At 35.6% G+C, this 27,189-nt stretch overlaps 1 protein-coding gene across 1 annotated transcript; it reads left to right on the top strand.

The window, feature by feature from the left end:
• On the top strand, nt 1-26,695 carry LOC306865687 (lysophosphatidic acid receptor 1-A-like). The gene is made up of 3 exons (XM_079410431.1): nt 1-241; nt 14,382-15,137; nt 25,348-26,695. Exons 2-3 carry the CDS (start codon nt 14,399-14,401, stop codon nt 25,647-25,649), a joined length of 1,041 nt encoding a protein of 346 aa, XP_079266557.1. The 5' UTR covers nt 1-241; nt 14,382-14,398; the 3' UTR covers nt 25,650-26,695.
• The last annotated feature ends 494 nt before the right edge of the window (nt 26,696-27,189 follow it).

Genomic DNA, 27,189 nt, shown 5'->3' on the forward strand with positions numbered 1-27,189 from the left:
AGTGCTGCAGTTGTTCTCTGAGTAACGGGACAGAGGTGAATTATTCCAGCTCACACGCGCGCAACTGCGAGGAAATAAAATGAATATTTCAAACATCCGTGGACTAAACAGCACTAAACTACAATCGAGCCATCTTTCCTAACCAGACACGCCTGTGTTTTTGGAGCTTTTTTCTTACTTTTTGAGGAGTTACCAGTTAGTTTTGGAATAACTTTTTTGGATTTCACTGTCACTACTGCAAGTAAGTATCCAATGCCAAGGTTAGATATCTGAAAATGGTAAATGAGATATGCATTTTTCTTTGTATAGTTAAATTTTAATGTGAGGTAGCCCACATAAATATGTAAGGTCATGCAATTGAGACAGTAACGCGTGGCAGTGTCCAACAGAAGAGGCAAAGGAACTAAAAGAAAAGCATCATCATTCATTTCTAGCCTCTAATTAATTTGAGTTTAGTGATGCATAAATTAGAGGATATAAATCAGACTCTTTCAAGGTTTTTCAGTTTGGGTGCATGCATAGGTGCCACCCTGTTCCCAAAAGGTGTCAAACTTCAGTGTTTGCCCCAATTTACACTAACACCTCCCCCACTCTTCCACATAGACTAAACTCTCACAAGAAGATGATAAGGTGTCCCTAATAAAAGGGGAATTGTTTCATACTGTGTTGTGTGTAGGTACTGCTGTAACAACCCGTTCTGGTTCAGATTGATAGCAGTCAAACATTCCTGGTCCTTCTGGCCGGCTCCCAAAAAACACGCCTTGGAATAATGTATTCCAAACCAGAACAGACTCAGGTCAATACACAACAATTGACTTATTAAAGTCTTCTGATGCTGTTTAAATTCTGAAATGTGGCTCATTTTGCTGTAAGCAGTGTGTAAGGAGTAGGTGTGTTTGGTCCTGCTCTGAGTCCACTCTGGAGAATGAACCTGAAAATCATCTCAAGGGCAAATTTATTTTCATTTCATTAGACTGAGTCATGATGTGGTCACCCTGTGTAGTTATAGTAAGATTACAGATGAAACCACAGTAAAGCCACCTGATGACTGTACAACATTGCAGAAAACAAGTACATTCAGTTCAAATTCAAATTCAGTTGTTAAACAAATAAGATACTTTATAGTCAAATTTATTTTTAGATTGATTTTGCGTTCTTATTCTTATTCTTCTTATTAAGTGTGATTATTTTGCATATTGTACACTAGGGGGTCACAACTAATAATTTTTCATATGCATTAATTTATATAGTATATATAAGTTTATATTATAATTTATATTTATATCAAATATGTTGAAAATAAAATGTTCAGATTATTATTATTATTATGTGTGATTATGTGTCATTTGTTTGTAGGTCACACCTACTAATTTTTGAATGATTAATTTATACAAAATTTATAATTATATGACATTTAATTTATATTATTATTATTATTATTATTATGGTTTATATATATATATATATATATATATATATATATATATATATATATATATATATATTATTTTTAGGTTTCTTCAGTTTTTTTCATTTTCTTTTTACTTTTTTTTATTTTTAAGGTTGTTTTTCTTTATATATATATATATATATATATATATATATATATATATATATATATATATATATATTCTGATAGGAAATGAAAGTCATCAAATAGAAATATGAGGATGATGCATTGACCAACATAATGCCAAATCTTATATTTGAGCTTTCTGTAATGCTATTTAAAACTTTTACTGCTATTATTTGTTTGCAGAAAACATTCAAGGCGGGTCTTGCCTAACATTTACCGAGTGCAATGCATGCAAGTAAAGATACAGTGATTTTTTTTTTTAGCATACGTTGTGCTTTTTTTTTAAATAGGTAGACTTAACAAATTTAGTGCCAAGGTTTTAATATATCCACTGGCTGGTCAGCTGCACTCGAGACAGAGACAGGAAAGCCTCCTCTTTACAGAAAACACCCATGGCTCCCATCACGTCGCAGGTCAGGACTGGTGCAGCAGAACTGGTTCCTGCCCTTCCTGCTGTGTGTCAGAGCTGCTGAAGGGAGGTATTAAACTCCAAAATGTGTTCAGTGGCCTTCAATATACTGCAGTGGCGCTCTCTAAATAAATAGGTGGAATGGGCATGGCTGGGAGGTCCAGTGACTCCATACAGTGCATGGTAGTGCTCTATTGTGTGCTATTTTAATGGCCACCCAGTCAGCAGTATAAATAAGATACACTATTGTGATATATGTGATCTTTTGAGGTGTGTGGTTTGTTGATTTGAATATGTGAGGAGATGCAGACGTCAAAACAGTTTAGTTCAGCCACAGTATGAAGTTTATTGATTTCTAAACTGTGCATTATCTTCGTAGGATAATGATTTGTTGTGGTGTTGGTGTCAAGCTGTTATCTTGAGATTGGTTTATGTCCTCGCTGGAGTTTATGGCGCCTAGTCTGGTTAGTTTCAAAGACAAACTCACAGTGTGAATTGTGGTAGGCTTTTGTAACTTTGCTTTGTGACTTGCTTACTTGTAGTAGGATGTATCACACGAAAATATTTCCAAGTTGTACTGTATACAACCCAAAATCAGAAGAAAAAAGCCCATAAGATTTTTGTTTTGCTTTGTTTTCGTTTGTTTGTTTGTTTTGGTCATGAACATAAAATGCTTCCATTACAGTGTGTTCTGATGTTTAACGTTTTCATAAATAAATAAATACATTTCAATAGTGAATCTCTTTACTGCAATACAGTATTTTTAACCATTTTCAAGCATAAATAAATAAATGAATACATTCATATATACATACATATATGCAATGTATATATATATATATATATATATATATATATATATATATATATATATATATATATATATATATATATATATATATTAAATGCAAGCTGTACTGCATATAACCCAAAATAAAAAAATAATAATAATATATATATATATATATATATATATATATATATATACATATATATATACATAAAAAAAAAAAAAAAAAAAACGCCCATAAGATTTGTTTTTAGGTTTTTACATTGTTAAGTGAATTAAATTAAAAATAAGTAATTAATAAATAAATAGTTCTCAATAGTGATTCTCTTTATAGCAATACACTGATTTTAACCTTTTTCTAATAAACAAACAAAAAAACAATAATTAATTAAATAAATACTGTTCAGCATAAATAATAATAAAAAAAAACATTGTGGTAGAGAATTATGAGGCAGGAGGACATGTTTATTTTTTATGTAAATGATGGTGTAAAAATGCCTACTGTATACATATATATATATATATATACAAACCGTTATAGTTATTATAGTTATTATGTATATACAAATAAACACACATATAGTATATATTTTGAAAATACTTACATGTGTTTAAATGTATATATATATTTATATATATATATATATATATATATATATTTATATAATTTATAATATATATATATATATATATATATAATTTATAATATATATATATATATATATATATATATATAACTATATTTAATATGCAAATATATATTTTTTTACTACATTTATGTGTGTTTATTTATATTATATATACATAATAAATACACACAGTACACACACATATATTATGTAAACAAAAAAAATATTTTGTATATGATTAATCGCGATTAATCACTTGACAGCACTAATATATATATACAGTATATATACATATATATAGGTGTCGTAAGATTTTCACTCTAAACACTAAAATCAATATGTTGCTTGTTTTTTGGGGGGTTTTTTGCATTAAAATGTGTGCCTTTTGTCTCACTTGGCATATATCCGATACAAGATGTTAAGTTAAAACATGTGGGTTTTAAAAAGTTAAAACTTGTGCAGTGTGCTGCCCATATGCATTTCATGACACACCCATACACAACTGTGACACAACTGTGAGCACAACAGGCTTCATGGAAAAGGGGAAACGTGGGTTTAATAGTTCAGACGAGTGCATGAAATCACCGTTTGGCTTCCTCCTCAACTTTTCTTGCATTGATGTCAGTGAATACTCTATTCAAATCATCTACCATCATTGTAAAATAACATATGAAGTTCATCGTAAGATATCACATTTGTTTTCTTAGTGATGTATGTCCAGTGCCTGTTAATGTATTAACTATTTGGTTAACCATCTCAAAGCCTCTTCATAGTCAAGAATATAGGCCTAAATGTTACTGCCATGTTGTAATGCGCTCAGTTATGAGTCACAAATGAACAACTTAAGTCAGCCTAATAACATAACTTTCAAGTCAGGTCTGAAGTTGGGTGTTCAGTAGAACAGTGAATAACACAGGAAATATCTCATCTCATGCTGTTGGGGCGTAGGATATCAAGAGAGTTTAGTTTTGTATAAGTTTTAATTGTACTTGTAATATCCTTAAGAATGAAAACAGAGTAAACAATTTTGAAATACAGTGCCCGTCCAAAAGTATTAGAACAGTAAAGACAAAATTGCTCTGTTGGTTGTGGAGTCAAGACTTTTACAAATATGATTAAAAGATGAATATGAGACAAAACTACAGAATGTCACATTTTATTATTGGGTGATTCAACACATACATGTTTTACCAGCTAAGAAGTTCACCAACAACTTCCAGAAAGCTGGGGTGATGCTCTGACAATCTACTGTCCTCAGGAGACTTTGACACAGAATTACAGATGCTACACAGCAAGATGCAAACCTCTGACCAGCTCCAAAATAGAAAGGCAAGATTAGATTTTGCAAAAAAGCACAAAGTCAAGTCAAGTCACCTTTATTTATATAGCGCTTTTTACAATGCAAATTGTGTCAAAGCACTGCACAATATCAAAAAAGGAAAATAATGTGTCAATAAGTTTAAATAGTGTCTTTGCAATCAGGTCGACGATATCGCTGGAGATGAAGCGTCCCCAACTAAGCAAGCCAGAGGCGACAGCGGCAAGGAACCAAAACTCCATCGGTGACAGAATGGAGAAAAAACCTTGGGAGAAACCAGGCTCAGTCGGGGGGGGGCAATTCTCCTCTGGCCAAACAAACCAGCAGTTCAATTCCAAACTGCAGCAAGTCAGATTGTAAGGGCTCAGCTGGTTCCAGTGGTGTTTTCCGATGGCTGTCTAAGTGGCGGGGTCCTCAATGGGGATCTGTCTCTGGCGCTCATCCAGGTGTCTGGCCTCCACCTACGATCAGGGCCACATACGTCATCTCCCGGCGCTGATCCTCCATCTCAGGTGTTCGGTCATCTCAGATCATGTAATGGTTGGATCCAGACTGAAGTTCTGTAATTCCTAGCTACCACGGGATGTTAATCCCGTGGCAGAAACGGAGAGACAAGCAGAGACATGATTAGCGTAGCTGCTGTTCCATCTAAGCAAAATGAATTGTTCAACCCAAGCTAAAGAATAATAATAATGTACATCTGATCAGATATAACTGCAGTACAAGATTATAAAATGCATTATGTGAATGCTTGGCTAAAGAGATGTGTCTTTAATCTAGATTTAAACTGAGAGAGTGTATCTAACAAAGGTGAGCCAGAAGAGTTTTGGAACTTTGTTTATGGACCAATGAGACAAAGATGAACCTTTATCTAAGTGATGGGAAAGCAAAAATGTGGAGAAAACAAGGGAAATGGAAATGATCCCAAGCATACAGCCTCATCTGTAAAGCATGGTGGAGGTGGTGTCATGGCATGGGCATGCATGGCTGTCTCTGGAACAGGCCCTCTCAACTTTACTGATGACTTAATGTATGATGACAGTAGCAGAATGAATCTGGAAGGGTACAAAACCATCTTGCCTACCGATATTCAAGAAAATGCCACCAGATTCATTGGGAAGTGCTTCATATTGCATCAGGACTATGACCCAAAACACCCTGCCAGTTCAGTCCATGAATTTAAAAGGGCAAAGAAATGGAAAGTCTTAGCTTGCCCAAGTCAATCTCCAGATTTAAATCCGATTGTACATGAATTTCACCAGCTGAAGAGGAGAGTAAAGGCAGAAACTCCCCAAAACAAGCAACAATTGGAATTGGCTGCATCAAAGGGTGGGAAAAGTATTTCAAAGGATGAGACCAAGAGTCTGGTGATGTCTATGGCTCACAGACTGCTGTGATTGTGCGCAAGGGATCTGCAACTAAATAATAGCTTTGAATCTTTTATATCTGCCTTATGTTCAACAGTCCCAATACTTATGCTCACATCAATGAGTGGGATGAACTCTAAAAGTGCTGTTCTTTTTATTTGATAAAACATGTATGTGTTGAAACGGCTAATAATAAAATGTGACATTCTGTAGTTTTGTCTCAGATTCATCTTTTAATCATATTTGCAAATGTCTTGACTCCACAGCCAACAGAGCAATTTTGTCTTTACTGTTCCAATTCTTATGGAGAGGACTGTATAAGGGTTAATTACGGTGGCCGAAAATCAAGAAAACATCTTCATCATTTTGACAGCACATGCGCTGCAAATCCTCACAACACATGCAAATTAAGAAACGCACAGCAAATCCTCACAACACATGCAAATTAAGAAACGCGCTGCAAATTCTCACAACACATGCAAATTAAGAAACGCGCTGCAAATCCTCACAACACATGCTAATTAAGAAACACACTGCAAATCCTCACAACACATGCAAATTAAGAAATGAGGTGTTAAAATAAACAACAACAACAACAACAAAAACACTCACCTTTCAGTTCACCAACAACTCAACCAATAGCCACTGCACAATAAGCAAATCCCAGCTGGTCCGTCACTTTTTTTGGGTCCCCTTGAAACATTTCCATTGTGGTCCATGCAGTGCGTTTCTTAATTTGCATGTGTTGTGAGGATTTGCAGTGGGTTTCTTAATTTGCATGTGTTGTGAGGATTTGCAGCGCGTTTCTTAATTTGCATGTGTTGTGAGGATTTGCAGCAAGTTTCTTAATTTGCATGTGTTGTGAGGATTTGCAGCGCATGTGCTGTCAAAATGATGAAGATGTTTTCTTGATTTGCTGGTGTTTTTTTTTCCTATTTGCATGTGTTTTCTGAAGTTGCAGCGCGTTGAGCTCTCTCGGCCACCGTAGTTAATCACATAAAAGAACCACGTCATGTGAGCTAAAAGTAACTAGATTACAATAACAAATGCAGCTGCTGAGGTGAATCACTAAGTTGATTTAGCAGTATGTGTCAGCTATAAACTGTCTTGTATTACTTTTTAATGGCAGAATAAAACAGCAAACTAGTCTGTGCCAGGACTGCAGCTCCAAGTTTGACTAACTAGCAGTAACCAAATGCTAATCTGTTTTACTTTTCAAGTTCAAATTAAACAAATCTACCATTTTATGAAACTAAGAGTGTGTGTGCGTGCAAGTGATGTATGTGTGTGTATGTATGTGTGAGGGTGTGAGAGAGAAGGAAATTAGTCCACATTAGACTTGGACTTATTTAACAAAAAAAAAAAAAAAGAAGAAGAAGAGATACCGGACTATTGAAAGGGGTTTTTATTAAACCATAAAATTAAAATGTTGTTGTGTTCTGTGGTTTTGTCTCATATGCAACACTTTCACATCAGTGTTGTGGTAAGGGACAGCATGTTGGGACGGATGCAACAAAGTGTGACAGCTGTGATGAAACTTGTTAACTTGACAATATACCTATGCCTATTAGAAGCTCAAAAAACTGATTACAATTATATGACTTTATGATGCTTAATGCAAACAGCATAGAGTGACAAAAAAAATTCTGATCATAAAACAAAATATTTTTACCATGAAATGTATAATAATAATAATAATAATAATAATAATTATTATTATTATAATTAATTTGTTTGTTTATTTTGTTGAAGGAATGGTCACATGTGGCTAATTTCTTCCAGGAAGGATGAGGGACTAATTGAGCATGTGCAGTATAAATATAATCACTCATTCTTGATGATCTGAAGAAATAAGCTATGTTACAACTGCATCGTGGCAAACGTCTTCCCTAATGCATATTTGCTACGTTTCTCATGCAAACCATAATATTGCTTCAGACAACTGGGAATACAATATTTAAGCATAGACTACTTTTATGATACATTTATGCTGCTTTTTAGCTTGAAAGCCCCAAATATCCATTCCAGGGTTATCATTTACTAAAAATATAAACATCCATCCCACTTTCATTTACATTTTTAAGAGTAGTCTTCATTTTAAGAGTAGCATTCCAATATATATGAATATTTTCTTTTTGTCCATTTTAAGTAAGGTAGAAATTCATGTGGGTTTCGAATGTGGGTGGATATATGAATATTTCTGGATGAACTATTCCTTTAATAGTGATAGATGTATACTTAACAGGATTGTTTCTGAATACCGCAAACGTCTAACCTAAAAATGTAACACCTGTGACCCACTCCAAGCAAAAACTGAGCAAATTTATGTCAGGGGGTTGCCATTTGGAAACCACTTGTATCTGAAGACCATGTACATTGAAGGATAATCTGGAGAAATGAGTAGGAAGCCTAGACCCCTGAGTAATGGAAAAAGCCTGTTAAATAATCTTTTATCCTGTTTGCTTCAACCAACTGAGTTTGACAAATGTTAAACACTGAGTTTCATAATGATTTGAGCAGCCATCTTGTGGGAAACATAAGGTCTGATGATTGTTTTGTAAGATAGTATAACTTCCAAGGAAAATGAGAGCACCAGGTGCATCCAATCCAGGTGCAAACACTGTTGTGCCATGACGTATTCAGGAGGATAGTGCCACCATACACTGCTAAACATATTCTGGGGGGGGGGGGGTGTAGGTCAATTAATTTCTTTGTGTGTATATATATATATATATATATATACGTATATATATATATATATATATATATATATATATAGATATAGATATAGATATATAGTTACATAACAGACCTGTCTAATTTTTTACTCCAATCACCATGATACCACAGCTGACCAATCTGGTTTTAGAAGCAGCACCAGAAATTGAATTATAGGCAGAAAGTGTAGCACTGAGAGCTCTTTCCTTTTACCATAATGCAAAACATATGGAGAAGACCTAAAAATGGTGGCTCTGATTGTGCCAGTATGATGGGTTTCCACTAAAGAATGTGAAAAGTAATCAAGGATGTAACAATGAAGAGTCAAGAAGAAACAGTTGTGCAAGACGTCCACAGCTCTTCCTTGCCCATGTGGAACTGCCTCTACAGATCCAGAGAGTACAGTTTTTTGGCGTGCCAATCACACTCCATTTGTGTGGTTTCTTAACTTCAAGAGGGGCAGCTGCCTTGTTTGGACTGGAGCCCTGCTGGGTTTCATCTTTGTGGCACATTGTGCCACCAGACGAACCAACTCCATGCCCTCAATTCTGTAGTGGAGCGCTGCCACCAACAGATTTTACGCTGGTATTGCTATAGTACAGGGATGTCCAGTCCTGCTCCTGGAGGGCCACTTTCATGCAGTGTTTTGCCCCATCCTGCTCCAACACACTTTCCTGGGAGCTTCTTATGAGTCTGAAGACCTTGATTAGCTGGTTCAGATGAGGTTAATTAGGGTTGAGGCAAACTCTGCAGGACTTTGGTTGTCCAGGAGCAAGGCTGGACACCTCTGGTTGGCACATGGGAGATACTCCAAGAGAAAGGAGTTGCTTTAAGACACAAATATACTCAGTAAAGCTATTTTTCTTTCTGCGATACATGTTTAATGCAAACAGCAGTATACTTTTAGCAAACGTCCCAATGCTGTACATGTTTCTGAGAGAATTGTATAGATAAATATGTGTGCTGCATGCTTTCCCCTCAGTAATTACATCTCCACTTTATAAATCAACTCTCCAGTGTGTTCATGTATTTACTCGATCTGACATCAACAGACTGAACAGAAGAAATGAACCAGAGAAAGAAGGTGGATCTCCAGAGCTACACCTGCCTATTACATAATCACCACAAACCAAAGGTAGTCTGAAGGTGCTTACCAGCCAGAGTGAACTTTTCTGGAAACTTTCAAACTCCCAAAAAGTTACCCGATATAACTTTGTTTTGACTTGATTTGAAATGCTACCACACCAGTTCGTCCAGCCGTTTCGCCTGAAGTATATTGGGGGCTTTATGCTGAAGAATGGCTCTGCAGTTGCAGTTGTCTCTGCTGAAAACGAGACCTTATAGTGGTTCATTGTCCAATTTTTGCTTACTTCTGAACAATGCTGTTACACTCTTAAAAATAAAGGTGCTTCACGATGCCATAGAGGAAACTTTTTGTCTAAATAGTTCCATAAAGAACCTTTAACATCTGATTTGCTTTGTGGCGAAAGAAGGTTCTTCAGATTATGAAAGTAAGAAAGAGATGGTTCTTGAAATAACCTTTGACTGAATGGTTCTTTGTGGAACCAAAAATGGTTATTTTATGGCATCACTGTGAAGATCAAGAAGAGTGAAGAAGAGTGTAGGGTTCTACAAACTAAATGTTCATTTAGAAAGTTTGTTGACTTCAGGGTTAAGTATAATAAGCCGGTTAGTACAAGACAGCTAGGTTATGTTTTCCCATTTACCCTTTCTTGTATTTTAGAGGAAGATTCAAGGCCACTTAACATAAAGTGCTGAACTAACATCTCAAGCCAAAATGGAAAACCAGACCATCAAACTGCCCACAGTTCTCAGCAAACTTCAAAACAGGGGCTGTCGTGGCCTAATGGATAGAGAGTTGGACTTGTAACCCGATGGTGGCGGGTTCGAGTCTTGGGTCCGGCAGGGATTGTAGGTGGGGGAGTGAATAACTCTTGAGCAAGGCGAACTCCCAACTGCTCCCCGGGCGCCGCAGCATTGGTTGTTCACTACTGTGTGTACACTGGGATGGGTAAAATGCAGAGCACAAATTCTGAGTATGGGTCACCATACTTGGCCACACACCACTTCCCTTCCCTATATATATATATATATATATATAAAACATTTCTCAACTGTCCATTGACACATTTGTGGTTTAACCTGTTAACTGTCAAATTTATTTCACTATTTTACAATTAAATCCTAATCCAATCATGACAAACTATATATCGTTAGAAAGGTCTAAGACTCCTAGACAGATATTTGTCCACCTTTTTTGTTAAAAAATTATGTAGGAAAATTAATACATTAATTTATGACAAGAGTGCACCTGAAAAATCTACATCATAACAGGAGTTCTGACCTTTGTCACAGACAGTCTTCTTAGTTGCCTTTTTCCTTATCACGCTTTAGAAATCATAAGAAATTATATATCAGTTGAAAACGTAAAATCTCAAAATTCATCCTTTGAAACCCATTTTAAAATCAGACATTGCATTACCATGGAAATGGTACATACAAATCATGTTACAAAATGTTTTCGTTCATGAATTATAAAAGTTTAAGTTTGAATAGTGCTCTATAATGTCTATGTTCAAAACTGTGAGTGACAGTTAAGGGGTTAAAGACACCAACCCCTTACTTTAGTTGACATTTTTGTGGGATCTCCGGCCTTGGGACTGAGGATGCTTCCAAAGAAGGTTGTGGGTGGTGGTGATAGATCAGTGAATACATTCAACAAAGCAGGTCCATACTGCTTTTGTGTCATTTATGCAGTTCATCTGTAATTTTGTAGTCTATGCCTGAGGCTGTGTGTAATCATTGTGATACATTTTTAATCAATTATGTTAACGTTTATACGAGTCCCTTTCCAGAAAGGGTATCTGTTTTCATACACTAAGGCTGTCAGAGAATGCCCTTTAAATGTTCTCTGACTCAAATATTTAGAGGCATGTATGGACCTAAGGGTGCTAGACGCATCAGGTAAATGATACCATTTGTACATCTGCAACCAGGTCCAAGTTGAACCTGAGGTCCAAGTCCATGGCAGGAGGACATGCCAAAACAGGTTCCATGACACTTGTTTTCGAACAGGGTTTAGCCCCAGGGACCAAGAAAGGTAATGTAATGTTCAGACTGAACTTCCTCTAACTCAGGAGTGTCTAACAGTGTTAGATCTAGAACTGTGGTTTCTAACAAGTTTATTATGGCAATTGATATAATTCTAAATTAAAAATCTAAATTTTCAGTCAATGTAGCCCATGGGACATTATTTTTTGTAATGTATCTTTAATCCAGGATGACCCTCAAAAGTTTGTAAACATGAATCCACCACTACTTTACCTGAGTTCTTCATTCTTCCTGGATTGTTAACATCTTGCAGATGCCTACCTAATTATGGGCATAAATTAGCATCGTTCTGCTCTGAATCACATTGGAGTATTGCCTATGTACCAATGTGAACAATTTATTCTTTGTAACAATCCAGTTTCATTGCTTTTTGACAGGATGGGTGCAGAAAAATGCCTGCATTGTATTCTCAGACAGGCAGGGGACCAATACTGCAATGGATCGAGGCTGGTGCTGTTGCTCCTTCTTTAACCTCATTCTCAGAAAGTTTGCCTGCACAGTATTTATATTGCATATTAATTGTACTTTATATTGTTGATTATGATCAGGGTCTGGTTGATTTTCTGGAAAGGTGTTAGCATGAGCACTCTTTTATTTAGACTCTTTTATTATGTAGATATGCTTCCAAGATTGTCATTAATAAAAGCATGTCATTCAGTGATGGATGTATTGAAACAACATTGGTCCCAGTTGGTACCAAAACATATTTGAACACGTTTAAAATAAATGAAATGTATGGATGGTCAATACCAGCAAAAATGGCAAATTGACAAATGAAATATAATTGATATATACTTCATAAGCAAAATTGTTTCAAATAAGTGTTTACTATCACAAAATGTTTCCTTGAGTAACGGTCTTGGGATGTGGTTTTATCAGGAGACGCTGTGAAGCTACAATGTTATCAAGTGCACTCAGCCAAAGCTTTTCTGGAATTTCCTTTCCACCGTCTTTATCCATTGAGGATGGGTGCTGCAGTAATGCTGAAACTGTGGCTTTGAGCATTGATAGAGGAAGTTCACAGACATTTGTGCACAGACCGCTCTTGTTCATTGCCTTTAGTTTAGAGAGATCAGAGGCCTGGGGCTGTATGATAAAATACATTGACACACAATGACAGGATCTGTCTGTCTGTATCCCAGCACTATGGACCAATGTGTGGTGATGATAGGTTTAGAAGTACACAATAACTGTGGAAAGGTCATCCACTCTCGCTTGGCATTTGAATTCTAAACAACTGATAGCATGCTAAGCCTGAGATAGCTGAATGTGAACAGGAAAACAAAAAAGATGTGTGTGTTTTGAAGTTTTAGTAATGGATAAAAGAAACGGTTGTACTGAGAATGGTTCAACTTTATTGACTGACTGATTGATTGATTGTATTGTATTGTAGCCAGGTTTAAAAAAAAAAAAAAAAAAAAAAAAAACTGTCATGATACCTTACTGATACTCGGTGCTTTGCATGATTTTTGAAGACTGAAATAATTCATAATTCCTAATTCATTTTAATTGCTGGGAAAAGAGCAACCACTAAATTACTCAAAATTTCTGCTTTGGTAAATGATGACAACATTTTCAAAATGACTTTTTTATATAACTTTATTACAGTGATTCTTAAAAAAATATATTTGAAAAACAATGAAACCCAAGTGATTACTTTCATATACATACTAAGGATTTAATTATCTTGCAATACCCCAATGAGGCCTATTTCCTGTGCTGGGTGTTTGAGGAGGAAGAATTCAGTCTTGCACTGATGTGTTTAACAGTTAGTTTTGGGAGTCACAAAGCCAATCTACAGACAACCATTGTGCCAGTTTGCATGTTTATGAACGTTGTCCTTTTTTATGTGTTTAGTTTGCCTTTCCTGGTCAATTGTATGAGGTAGCATGCTAATAAAACAGAAACAGATGGAAATTGCATGCTATAAAGTCAATATTTTATGCCTGTGAAACATCTTGCTGGGTTCTGGACATACTTTGGGGTTAAATGATGATCTCTTTTGTTGTTCACAATAGAGGCATTGTGGTTACACTTTATTTTACAGTCTGTACACGTACCTGTACTCACGGTGTACTAACCTAAGAAAGTACTGGATAATATAAGGTAACTACATGGGTAAAGATTAGGTTTTGGGGTAGATTCACATTTATTACCTAGTTATTACCCAGTTATTGCCTTTATTATAGTAAGTACATGCGTTTTAAATGCTCTTGTGCTTGGTTACAGAACATACATCAATGTTTTATTTCTGAATAATCCAGTTATTGTGTTTATGGCTCTAAATCAATTGGCCTCCATGTATGTGGGTGACAAGTATACTTTGTATACCATCAATATCAAATTATAATCCATAAATTATGCAGAACTTTAAGCCATGTGTGACTTTCATTAGACTTCATGTAATATTGAAACTCTGACACCTTTTTTGATCTTTTTCAGAAACATAACCTTTCAGGATGGATGACGGACAATGCTACTACAATGAAACCATAGCCTTTTTTTACAATCGTAGTCAGAAGTATCTGGCCACAGAATGGAATGCCGTAAGCAAGCTAGTGATGGTACTTGGGATCACAGTATGTATTTTTATTATGCTGGCTAACTTGCTCGTGATGGTGGCCATCTACATCAACCGCCGATTTCACTTTCCAATATATTATCTAATGGCTAACCTCGCAGCCGCGGACTTCTTTGCGGGACTTGCCTATTTCTACTTGATGTTTAACACGGGACCCAATACGAGAAGGCTAACAGTCAGCACGTGGTTGCTTCGCCAAGGCCTCATCGATACAAGCCTTACAGCCTCAGTTGCCAACTTGTTAGCCATAGCCATTGAGCGCCACATAACTGTGTTTCGCATGCAGCTCCATACCCGCATGAGCAATCGACGAGTAGTTGTAGTTATCGTCATCATCTGGACCATGTCTATTATTATGGGCGCCATTCCTAGCGTGGGCTGGAACTGCATCTGTGCCATAGATACTTGCTCCAACATGGCTCCCCTCTACAGCAACTCCTACTTGGGCTTCTGGGCGATCTTCAACCTGGTGACCTTCGTGGTGATGGTCGTTCTATACGCCCACATATTTATGTACGTACGCCAGCGAACCATGAGGATGTCCCGCCACAGCTCGGGTCAACGGCGGAACCGGGACACTATGATGAGCTTGCTTAAAACGGTCGTTATTGTATTGGGTAAGTTCTGCTTCAGTAATTCATTAGTAAAATATTTAGTGCTTTGAGGGCCAACGTCTTGAAGAGTTAAGCTCCAACTTTCTCCAACAATTATGTCTGGAAGTTCACTGTAATCCCAAAGACCTTGAGTAGCTGGTTCTGTTTAAGATTTGAGATAAACTCTGTAGGGTATAGTGAGGCTCCAAGAGTAGAATTGGACAGCCCTACTCTAGCAGAGTAGTTCCCAATCTTGGTCCTGGAGCCCCGAAACTGCACTTTTTGCATGTCTTCTTAAAGGGGTCATATGGTGATGCTAAAAATAACATTATTTTGTGTATTTGGTGTAATGCAATGTGTTTTCACGTTTTAAGGTTCAAAAAACACATTATTTTCCACATAACGTACATTATTGTTGCTCCTCTCTGCCCTGCCTTTCTGAAACGTATCAATTTTTACAAAGCTCATTGTTCTGAAAAGTGCAGTGTGCTCTGATTGGCCAGCTATCCAATGTGTTGTGATTGGCTGAATACCTCAAGCGTGTGTGGAAATGTTACAGCCCTTACCATATTAATGTTTCATATAATTACCATATAATCTTCCAACACAGTGACACAGATGTGGGGCCGTGTTTGAATGAGGTGTTTTAGGAAGGCGTGGACGAATCTTAACTTTTGGAAATAATATAACTTTGGGTTTGGGACTTCAGTCTTTGCAACTTTATGGATCTTATATATGCACAAAAAACTTGTAACACTCCAAAGACAAAGGAAAACGTGAAATCGCACCATATGACCACTTTAAGCAAAAATATCCTATTCGGGTCATTAGTAGGGACTGAAATGGGTATGACAGACAAAAAGACATGTAGAATGTGCAGTGTTTTTGCTCCAGGAACAAGGTTAGGAACCAACCCTGGGTAGCCAACCCTGGAGGGCCACTATCCTGCAGACTTAAGTTCCAACCTGCTTTACAACACACTTGGCTGTTGTTTTCAAGTAATCCTGATGGTAGCCTTAATTAGCTGGTTTAGTGTTCAATTCGGGTTGGTGCTAAACTCTGCAGGATGGTAGCCTTCCAAGAGCAGGGTTTGACACCCATGATATAGATTTGTTCTCAAAGCTAACAGACAAAAAACTAAAAGCCATTAAACTGCAATTCTGATGTTCTTGGGTATAAATAGAAAATAACTTTTAATTATTTTGGGACAAGCTAAGATTTGAATTATTTGATTCATGTGTTCGTATCTGAAATGATGTGTCTAAAATAGTGTTAATTTCGTTAACGAAAACTATGACAAAAAACGTTCATGACAAGCTTTTTTCCCTTGACTAAAATAAGACGATGGCGAGATAACAATAAGGTCAATAAATGATAACTGGCTATATCAACATGCAATATTGTTGACGATAACAGATGAAACTAAAATGCATTTAAAAAAAATAAAAACTATACCAAAATCTTTTTATTTTCATCAAAAAAATTAGACAAAATATTATTGCAGACTGCTGTATGTCTCTACTATGCAAGCGTTTGCTCGCTTTTCATTGTGGAAATGCTGACGATGATCTTAAAACACCGGCAAACAAGTAAGATGGAGTTTAGCAATCTCCATGTGAGATATTCGGCTTAAATTAAAGTGTCATTCAGCCTGTCTGTATTCTGTCATGAAACCTTGACTATGTTGTTTGCTATTGCTCTTACTCAACAGCTGTTGTTTTAATAGAGAAATATTGTTGCAATTTGGAATTTTGGAATTACTATTAGGAATTTCACTGTTAAATATTTTGATTTTTTTTACGAGTTTTCATAATATAGAGAGAGTGCAAATCTATAATATATCAAGTCTTTGTCACGTGTTGGTTTCAGTTTTTTTTCTTATTTGTCCTTATTAGGTCGGTTTCCTGTCATTAGTTAATCATCGTTTATTCCGTTCAGCTGTTTTGTATTAATCATCTTGTTTGTTCCTTTGTTCCAGTCCCTTTATAAGTCCTCAGTTCTCCCTTAGTCTTTGTCTTGGTTTAATGTTTATAATGGTCAGTGTGTGTTGAAACCTATTAAATACTCCTTTACGTCTTCTCCTGTCTCCGTGCGATTCTCCACAACCACGTACCGTTACAGTCTTTAATATTAATTTATGTAATTAATAGTCCATAATAAATCAGTACACTAGATGAGGCAAAATAAGCAATGTGTGATTCCACATGATTTGTGCTTATTAGTGAAAGTGCAATAAAATGAAATGTGAAACGTAAATTTCTCAAATGACAACAATCATCATGATCATCGATTTTGATAAAAAAAAAAAAAATTTTTTATCAGTTTAACCATTAGCATGACTAAAATGTGACAAAATTTTAATTGACTAGAACTAGACTACAATGCTCAGACATATAGTTGACTAAAACTTTAAACAAAATAAGACAAGGTTGACTAAAAATTATAATAACTAAAAAGTCAATTTGACACAGGACTAAGACTAAGACTAATTTAAAAGACTAAGACTAAGACTAAATTAAAAATGGCTGACAAAATGAACACTTGTCCCAAATCACATACTGTCTGAGTAGATATTACTGTACATCTGATGCGGAACAAACTTTGTCATTATAAAAAAGCTGATTCTATATAGTATGAATGTGTGCAGTGTAAATGTAATCCAGACGTACGACATCTCTCATGTTGGCTTTGTCATGTGACCTATACGTCCTTAGTTTGTTATTTGAGCTCACTGTCATTCTTAAATCCTCTTTCATGGCCTCATGGGATAGTAAAGTGTCTGTCATATGCACATCCCAGCATTTTGACAAAAGCAGTAGGTCATTCAGGTTCTTTTTACCTACTGTCTACAAATTCAGACATATTACTCATGTCACATACTGTGTTTTGCCTACTGTATAGTAGGGAAGTAAGCATATTTGGACACGTGTATGATATATGACATGTCCAGTTTAGGTCAGTTCTCACACTATTCCACTTGTATATTATATCTACATAAAAATAGCATCATATCCTTTATTATGACCATGCAATCATGAGCAGATGGTTTTAAACCACAAAGATTTGTTCAACAAACAAACTGTCCTCACTCATTTTTAATATAATTTGAAAATGGTGGGAAACCTCATAAAGGTCAATTCTCTTGACTATCAAATCTTTGCAAAAAAAAAAAAAAACACATGAAATGATCATTAATCGTTTTTTTTGGTCTACCACAAGTATCTACACTGTGGATATGAGCATCATGGAGCCATATTGCTCATGTTCTCTGACAACATGTCCTTTAATGATGTCACTATGACGTAGACGATTTGCTCTTGGGATCAAGTTGTTCTCTCCAATTTCTGTTCACACTCATTGCCTTTTTGGCGAGATTCCATGTCTTCGCGTCATGTCAAAGTCCTTCAGTGCTAGTGAAGTTGTGGCTCAAACCACTGAAAGCCTATACATATATAAGCAGCTTTACCTAAATGCTACGTAATATGTTACCCTTCGCTCTATTGTGCCAATTTGTAGTTGACAAACAATGTAGCCCTTGAGTAGTCTACAGCTGAGGGCCCGTCATAGCGGTCTTGCGGCCAGTTCCACTGTTTGCCTTGCACTGCATCAGTGTCAAGCCTCGCCGGCTCCTCCAGTGAAGCCTGGCCTTGAAAAAAAGGAACCCAGTCATGGTTCAGCATCCCGCTGCACAAGCACGGCGCAAGAAACAGTACTGTTGTTGTTTGGACCGGGCAGAGCTTGTCTTGAACCTCTGGAGAGAATGGAGAGCGGGGGTCTGGGTGAAAGCACGGTTTGTAGACTGTGATCTCAGCCTGGAAATTAGAGATGTATAACTATTAATAACATGGCAATTACATTGTGTAATTAATGTTTAAATAATGTAATCCTTCAAATTATATTGCAGTACTAAAATGAGACCTGCATCTGCATTTATTTATTTTTTTATATGAGTGTTGTATATAGATTGGTGGGTCAAATAATATTTATTCAGATTTATTACTCTGATTAGTCTGACTAACTCATCTGTTATGCTGATTTTATTACATTTACATTTAGTCATGTAGCAGATTATTTTATCCAAAGCGACATACAAATGAGGAAAATAGCTCAAATAAACATTTGCACTGGCCTCTTCGGTTTATTCTGATCACATTTCACACCCTCCACCTAAAAACATATTGAAGCAAACTGATGCAGCAGGAAGTGGTAGCTGAAAACATCGAGTGTGGTCAAAACAATGTGTGCCAAAAGAGACAGCTAAAAATTGCTAAAAGACAGATGTCACAGGGATGTTTGAAAAAGGTTATTTCAATACTTGCTGGGCATCAGCACATTAAAGCATATTATTTATCTGCATGAGAGTTTATTGCATTTCCAAAATTTTCTTTAGTGCACTGCTTGAAGTCACAACTTGAAGTTTTGTCAGATCAGTTTGCCTGTTTTTGTAATGTGATCTGGCAACACTGATGTCCACTGTCACATCAGATATTCAGGTTTCTCTCCACCAAAAAGAACTCTCCAGGAAACGATGAGACACTGTATCTTCTCGCACTCTTCCAAATAACTTCCACAACCTAAAATTAAATCAGTTTTGTGGCTTCTCAAAGGTATGACTCATTGTTGCGAGTTACTCAAGGACGTATGAAGTATATTAAAATAACATAGTTACAGTGATGATGAAATCATAGAAACTGTTTCTGCTCCTCAAGAAAATGAGAATCAGGACTCATGTGGTGTAAAGCAGCAGGGCACTTCATTTGGAATACATGTTGCCAGTGTTGGCTTTTTATTTATCTGCTTTCTTGCCTTATCAGCATTAATGGATCACATGACAAGCTCAGATGTGCTTACATGGCATACAGTTTTTTTTTTTTTTTTTTTTTGTGGGGGGGGGGCATGAATTTGGTTGCAGTGGTCAATATTTCTGTTTTTTTTCCCTTATGATAGTTTCATAAAGGCAGTGACCGTATTTAAAAATAGAAACAGATTATAATAAACTGACCACTGCATTTCCAAATTGCATGCATGTATTGCATTAAAAATATTTTGTTGAATTTACTGCCATCTTGCCTCTTGTGAATCCCAGAAACTGCCATAATTGTAGTTCATGAGAAATATAACCCAAGAAACAGCAATGATTTGAAAGTTATGGAAGTATATCAGCATATCAACCATCCATTAAAATGGTGTTAAATGAGATTTCTTCAGCTATGTCATAAATTTGCAGTTGATGGTTTGAACATCAGCTTTCAATTCACTATGCTAATTCAATCAGGAAATCACACAGACACACACACAAAAAAACAGTTTAAAATACAATTAAATTAAATAAATCAATCAACCAAACACATTTACTTGTAATAGTGAATACAATATAATATGTTTCATCTTTGAGGAAAAACACACACTTAATAGGGATTACGTAAAGATTTTATTAAGAAGATTCTCATAGACTTCAATATGTGAATATCTGGTTAGAAATCTGGTCTGTGTGCCGAATCCCAGGAAAGTCATACGAAAAGCTGTTTAAATGGGGAGAGCTGAACAAATGACCATGCATTTGCCAAATCCTTCAGTCCCAAATCTGCTGTTAACTATGCAAAGCATGTACTAAGCCTTCCACAGGTGTTGCCATCTCGCTGAGTTCCCATCAACCTCCTGCTAATGCTGCATATTTTTGACCACAAACATTTGGCCATGTGTTGTCAAGTTCACCAAAAACAGATAGCACTTGTTTTGCAAAAATAACTTTTACTGGTGGGTGGTTAATGTTGATAGACACTGATTTTTTTTTTTGCAGTCTAAATGTTAAAGAAGACATTATATTTGTTGAGAGAACTTATCTTAGATGAGTCAAGGTTTGCCATGTGACAGTAAATCATGATGTGTTGTCGAAATCAGCAAAATGATAATGGCTGTATAATTACTACACAACTCAATATAATTGCTGACTAGTTGCTCAAATAGCAATTCTATGTTAAGTCTCACAAACCGTGGAAGTTAAAAGTTATTATTGCTTGTTGCTTAGACAGAGAATCAGATGTCAATTTTGTGAATTTAACTCTACAAGGGTGCATTTCCCATACTCGTTGCTTAACTGTAGTAATTTTGCTGCACATCCATCACTCAAACCACACTGATTCAACAACAGAACTTTTGATAATGACATTGTCACGCAGGTGAAGTAAAAACTTCTGCTAATTAATCATTGTAACAAACATGGCACCTGGGGACTGCTTCGCTTTTTTTAGTTCTGTCTTATACACATATATGTGTGTGTGTGGGGGGGGTACTCAATACATACTCAATACAGTACTCAATACATGATCTATTTACATGCACTTCACACCAACAAGAAACTCTGCTTCAGACTATAATGACAGAACTTGTGACCACAATGCTTTTTGGAAAACGTAAGCAAAAACACACCCCTGAATGGTTATGATGAATGAAATCAATAAATAAAGTTTATTAGACATTTTAAATGACAGGACGAGTTTATAAAAGGTTTTATTAAGTCCATGAATTGGACTATATTGGTCATGCTGTATGCTTGTTTTTGTGTGCAGCCTGTGAAAACAACATCTTTTTTTTTCTTGATTTACTTTATGGGTCTTTTAACTAATTACATTCAATTCAGACTGCAAGTTCACAAGAAGAGAAATACTGCATGATTACATTTTCTGTAATTATTACGATTTTTTTTCCCACATGCTAGTTCACTTTAACTTTTTATTGATTGAATATATATACCTTTGAATATATAACTTTTCTCACGTGTCCCATCAAACCCCTACAAAGAGCCAGTGATAGTTTTTATTTTTGCAGTAATGGGGTCATTCACACACTAAGATGTCTAGAACTTATTTTAACTTGAGCACTGCCTTTATATAACATTGTGTCATGTGCGAGATGCCACAAAAGATGTGAAATGCAAGTCCAACACATCCATTGAGCGCATCTTTACATAAAAAACAATTAAAAAAGCAGTGAAGTGGAATGGAAAACACCTTCTGTGTGAATGGCTCCTTACTCTAGACTTTTCCAGCACCAATTGAACACACTCAATAATAAATAGTAGCCATTATCATTTTATTTAATTTAGGAAATCTGTTCCAAAAAGTGTAAAGGTGCTGAATAATTGGCAAAAACAATATATCGCTTGACTTCCACTTTGCAAAACAATCAAGGCTTGTTTTACTCTATATGGCCAATTCCTTGCTGCTGTCAATGAAAATCATAAAGTACTTCCTAAAACCCAACATTCACACGACTTGGCAAAGTTATTTTGCCTCTCAACCTGAATCTCTTGTAGCATTCGCCTGAACACCCCAGTCATTGTGCCTTATTGGGTGTTAATAAGCCTTTGCGGAAGTAATAAATTGAAATCCTGCTCTAAGATGAAGCAAAACATTGAGCAGCTGCCAATTTAACCGCTTATTCAGCTTCAAAGTGGAGGAGAGCTTTAATGAAGGGTGAGGGACGTCTTTACAGATGTATCTGTACCTAACCAATATCCTCATGTAGTTATGACATTAAGAATGAAGGGTGAAATATCATAGCATTCAGTTTTAGTAAAGGTACTGTAAAGTATCAAATAATTCAGTTTATCCACGCCAATGCAGTGTTGGGAGCAATGCATTACAAGTAACGTGACTTACATAATCAGATTCTTTTTTTTCAAGTTACAAGTAAAGTAACCCATTACTTTTAAATTTACAACAAAATATCTGAGTTACTTGTTCAAATAAGCAATTCAAGTTACTTTTTTTCCCCATTTATTGATTGACAGCTCTCCTATCCTCAAGTTGAGAGAAATTGGGAGTGGCGTGTAAAGATTGAGGCATTTCTTTTAGCCTTAGGATTATTAATTTCACTTTTGGTGTGAAAGGGCCTTTGCAGTTGCCAAAAATATAACTTTAGTTTTTTTTGTTATTTAAAACAAATAAGCAAGCCCAGCCCATGGGTGACAAAAAGTTATATAAAAGTAATGTAATGCAAGTAACTGAGTAATGTAATCAGTTACTTTTTCATGGAGTAACGCAGTATTGTAATGCATTACTTTTAAAAGTAACTTTTCCCAACACTGCTCCCATGGAATTGGGTTTATTTGTGTGTCTGTAGAGCACTGTGAGGAATACTTACCACAAACCCATAGTTATCTATCAAACTAATTGCTATGAGACGCAGATTATGGATAAAGTACATCTAATTATTACATCTAGTTGTAAGCTGAAATGTGTGTGGAGATATAATGTCATGATAATGCCACTCATGGATCACTCAAATGGGCTAAATTAAATCCGAATTGTGTTTCGGTGGATGAAATTCCTATTTAACCAATGTCAGATTTCATTCTAAATTAGATGATATAAATATTAGTTAATAAAATCGAGTAAAATGTTTCCGAGAGAGCATGACATCAGCAGGACGGCTGCAGGCTGTGATCAGCAATACTGTCGTCAAGACCAACTCATCTGAATCCAAGTCCATACTACGGTCGACCAAAACATTTCTGTGATTTTCTTTTTCTTTCTCTCTCTTCCAAAACAAGCTGATCTTCACTAACCTCTGTTTCAAAAGCTGTTTGTGTAAAAGAAGCTCTCAACGCTACTTCGTTCTCACAGCTGAACCCACAGCGAAGTGCTTGTGATGCAAACCACCTTCATTTCTAATATATTTTTATTTAGAGATTCATTATTCTCAGAAGAACAATGAATCTGAAGTGGCATTAAGTTTTGCAAGTAAAACTACCAAACAGGACGTTTTGTCTTTATGGTGGACACTTCAAACGCAGTCTTCGATTCCCCTCGCTCACGTCTGGGTTTGTTCAGAGAGAGCAAAACATGTGGCAAAGCCTTGCTGGAAACAGCTTGGAGTTTATCTAACTGCTGAGAGTCTCCGCATAACTTTCTAGTGATGTAAACCATTCAAGAGCAGCTGTGTTCGACTAAAAGAAGTGTTTCTGTCTAGCAAAAATAGCATCTGTAGCCAAAATGTTCTTTTTCAGTAAACATTTGTTGGTTGTCGAAGTCGTGTTGGGTTGGATTCAGAAGAAAAAGTAAGTTTGGCACAAAGCTAATATACTGTAAGGATTGTTTTAAGCACTGGATGCATCCCTGCCCTTCTCTTAGTAATGGAAAAGCCAGATAACCACTGCCTTATATGATGAGATGCAGGCTCTGTTTCAAAACTTTGTCCACTGCCTATATAGGAAACATCCTTCTGCTGAAGAAAACCATGAAATGGTGTCCTTACACAAAGAATATACAACTTTGAAAAAATGCATACTCAGAAAGTATATATATATATATATTATTATATTATATTATAATATATTATTATATATTAAAATATATATTTTTTTTGCTAATGTTATGACACTCTGTATCTTACGAATATTTTCTAAATTAGACCAGTTTTAAATGAATTATGAATAATTTCAAGTATTGAATTCTTATTCTTATTCAATCACTGCCTGTTTACTTTCTTCAGTGAGCTTTTTTTATAGTTTTTATATTAACACAACAATTATGAAATTTCTATGGTATCAAAAAATTTGATATAACGACCTAATTTAAAGCAAAAATAACTGTATCGTGATATATATCATTAATGTAAAATACAATTACTCATATCATGATTTAAGATATTGGTCATATTGCCCACCCATAGTTACATAGTTTCTTCAAGTGTATGCAGTAACAGTATGGTACTATAGGAGTAAACTTTGAGTACACAACTAGTTTACACAAGTGAACTTGTACTGTTTACTGGTTTTATATCCCACATTTTAGTTTATGAGCGTACACTTTGAGGTATGCTCTCAGTAAACTACAAGGTTAATAGTTTTTATGCTACTAAGTATACTTGTAAGTTTTCTTTAGGCCCATGTGAATTTAACGTCATACCTAAAGTTTGTTATTTATGTATTCTTTATTTTTTAGTTCCTGCATAAGTATTAAATTCCTATACTTGGAATATACTTTAACTGTTCTGTGAGTAGACTTACATTTATGCCAATGATTTATCTATTACTTAAATTTATCCTAGGGGCTGTTGAATGCTTGAATCTGATTGGTTATAGAAAATGTTGACTACTCCAAAACTAAGGAAGATATTTGGGTTATAGGGTGTGACTGTGCTTTTTTAAACCTGTTAAATCAGTGCAGAAAAATACCTTTAATTGTCCTTAAATACTCATGAGTCGCATCCATGTTCTCTTGTTTTTCAGGTGCTTTCATTGTGTGCTGGACACCCGGTTTGGTGCTTCTCCTGCTGGACGTGGTCTGCTCCAACTGTAATATCCTGACCTACGAGAAATTCTTCCTTCTTTTAGCGGAATTCAACTCTGCCATGAACCCTATCATATACTCCTACCGGGACAAGGAGATGAGCGTCACATTCAAACAGATCCTGTGCTGCCAGCGCCAGGAGAATGTGAACGGTACAGCAGAGGGTTCAGACAGGTCTGCGTCCTCCATCAACCACACGGTCCTGAGCGGAGCGCACCATAACGACCATTCAGTGGTCTGAGGTTCAACACGGGCCGGGATCTACTGAGCATACGTGAGAAAAGACTGTGAAAAAGGCATTTTTATCAGCAAAAGACTTGTGGTTATGAAGTTTTCTGTGCTTTTTTCTGTCTTTATAAAGTTTTGACATGATATTGAACTATTTAAAGGCTAATCCAAGTGGATTTAAATAGCCAGTTTAACACAAATTATATTTGTTCCCGAAATGCCTTAAGTATAGAAAAGTTGGATGAGTCTTTTGGCTAGTTGTAATTTTTTGGCCAGATTGTTGTAAATCGAGAAGATTTGTTTTGTGTTGTACAGCGGGTGTTAAAGTGAAGGACGTAGTGAAGTGTCCAGCGGTTTGCACTAGAAAGAAAGCATGCATGTAAGGGACCACTGGGAAATATTTTTGGTGAACTAGATGAAGTACTTGATTGCTTGCTTTTTGTTTTCATTTTTGTTTTGTTTTGCACTGCAGGTTCGTCTCTATGATACCAAGCTGCCACCAAAGAGAACAGCCAAAAAATACAATACCGCTCAAAAGACTGTTATGCTCACCAAGGCTGCAATCATTCAAAAATAAAACAAAAGCAATAATGTTAATGAAATTTGGACATTTTGTGGAAACTGTGATGCACCACCACACAAAAAAATAAGGTAAATAAAAGCATTATTATATCTTATATATATATATATTAAGCACTAGAAGTTTGTGAAAACTTCATTCTAAGCATTCATAATAAGAAGAAATATTATTAATACAGTGCCAATAATAATTGATAACAACAGACCAACAAATCAGAATATTAGAATGATTTCTGAAGGATCGTATGACACTGAAGACTGTAATAATTATGATGAAAATTCAGCTTTGCATCACAGGAATATATAATATTTTACAATATATTTAAATAGAAAACTCTCTATTTCATAATATTGCATAATCATAATATTTCATTATTTTTACTGTATTTTTGATCCTATGAATGCAGCATTGGTGAGCATAAGCTGTGAAAAATAATCTAATTTCTACATAGAAACAAAGATTATTGAAGTATGTTTTACAAAAAAAAAAAAATATATTGCAAAGCAATTGTTTCAAAGCTATGTTTATGGGGTCCAAAAAGGTTTAGAATGTAGAAGAATGCTTGGATTTGAATTTCTCATGACAAGGACCATGAAATATTGATGTAAAACTGGGTAAACTTATACATCAGTGACTTGAAAAAGCTTAATTTACTGAACAACTTTATCTTTTCCTGACACACACACACATTTATAACATCATTCCCAATAATTATAAACAGGGATCGACACCCATGCCTTAAATGGTGGTATGTACACTTTTCTAAAACAAAATAATAGTGCAAATGAAGACTATGAGTGTCCAATTTGTAGCCCCAGAACTGACTGATTCATTGAAGTGATGCAACATACCTTGTGTCATGGCCTTAATCAAAATCAGATGTCATCATGTTACTATATATATATATATATATATTTAACATGATGGAAATGAAATAATCAAAATCGTCTTTACTTCATATTCCACCGTATGT

Source organism: Barbus barbus (genome assembly GCF_936440315.1).
Source record: "Barbus barbus genome assembly, chromosome: 47".
Lineage (NCBI taxonomy): Eukaryota > Metazoa > Chordata > Actinopteri > Cypriniformes > Cyprinidae > Barbus > Barbus barbus.

What these genes read in the sequence shown, in the direction of transcription:
- LOC306865687 (XM_079410431.1), top strand. Translation starts at nt 14,399, where the DNA reads ATGGATGACGGACAATGCTACTACAATGAAACCATAGCCTTTTTTTAC. An exon ending in AACGGTCGTTATTGTATTGG is followed by an intron (nt 15,138 to 25,347) that starts GTAAGTTCTGCT and finishes CTTGTTTTTCAG; the next exon opens with GTGCTTTCATTGTGTGCTGG.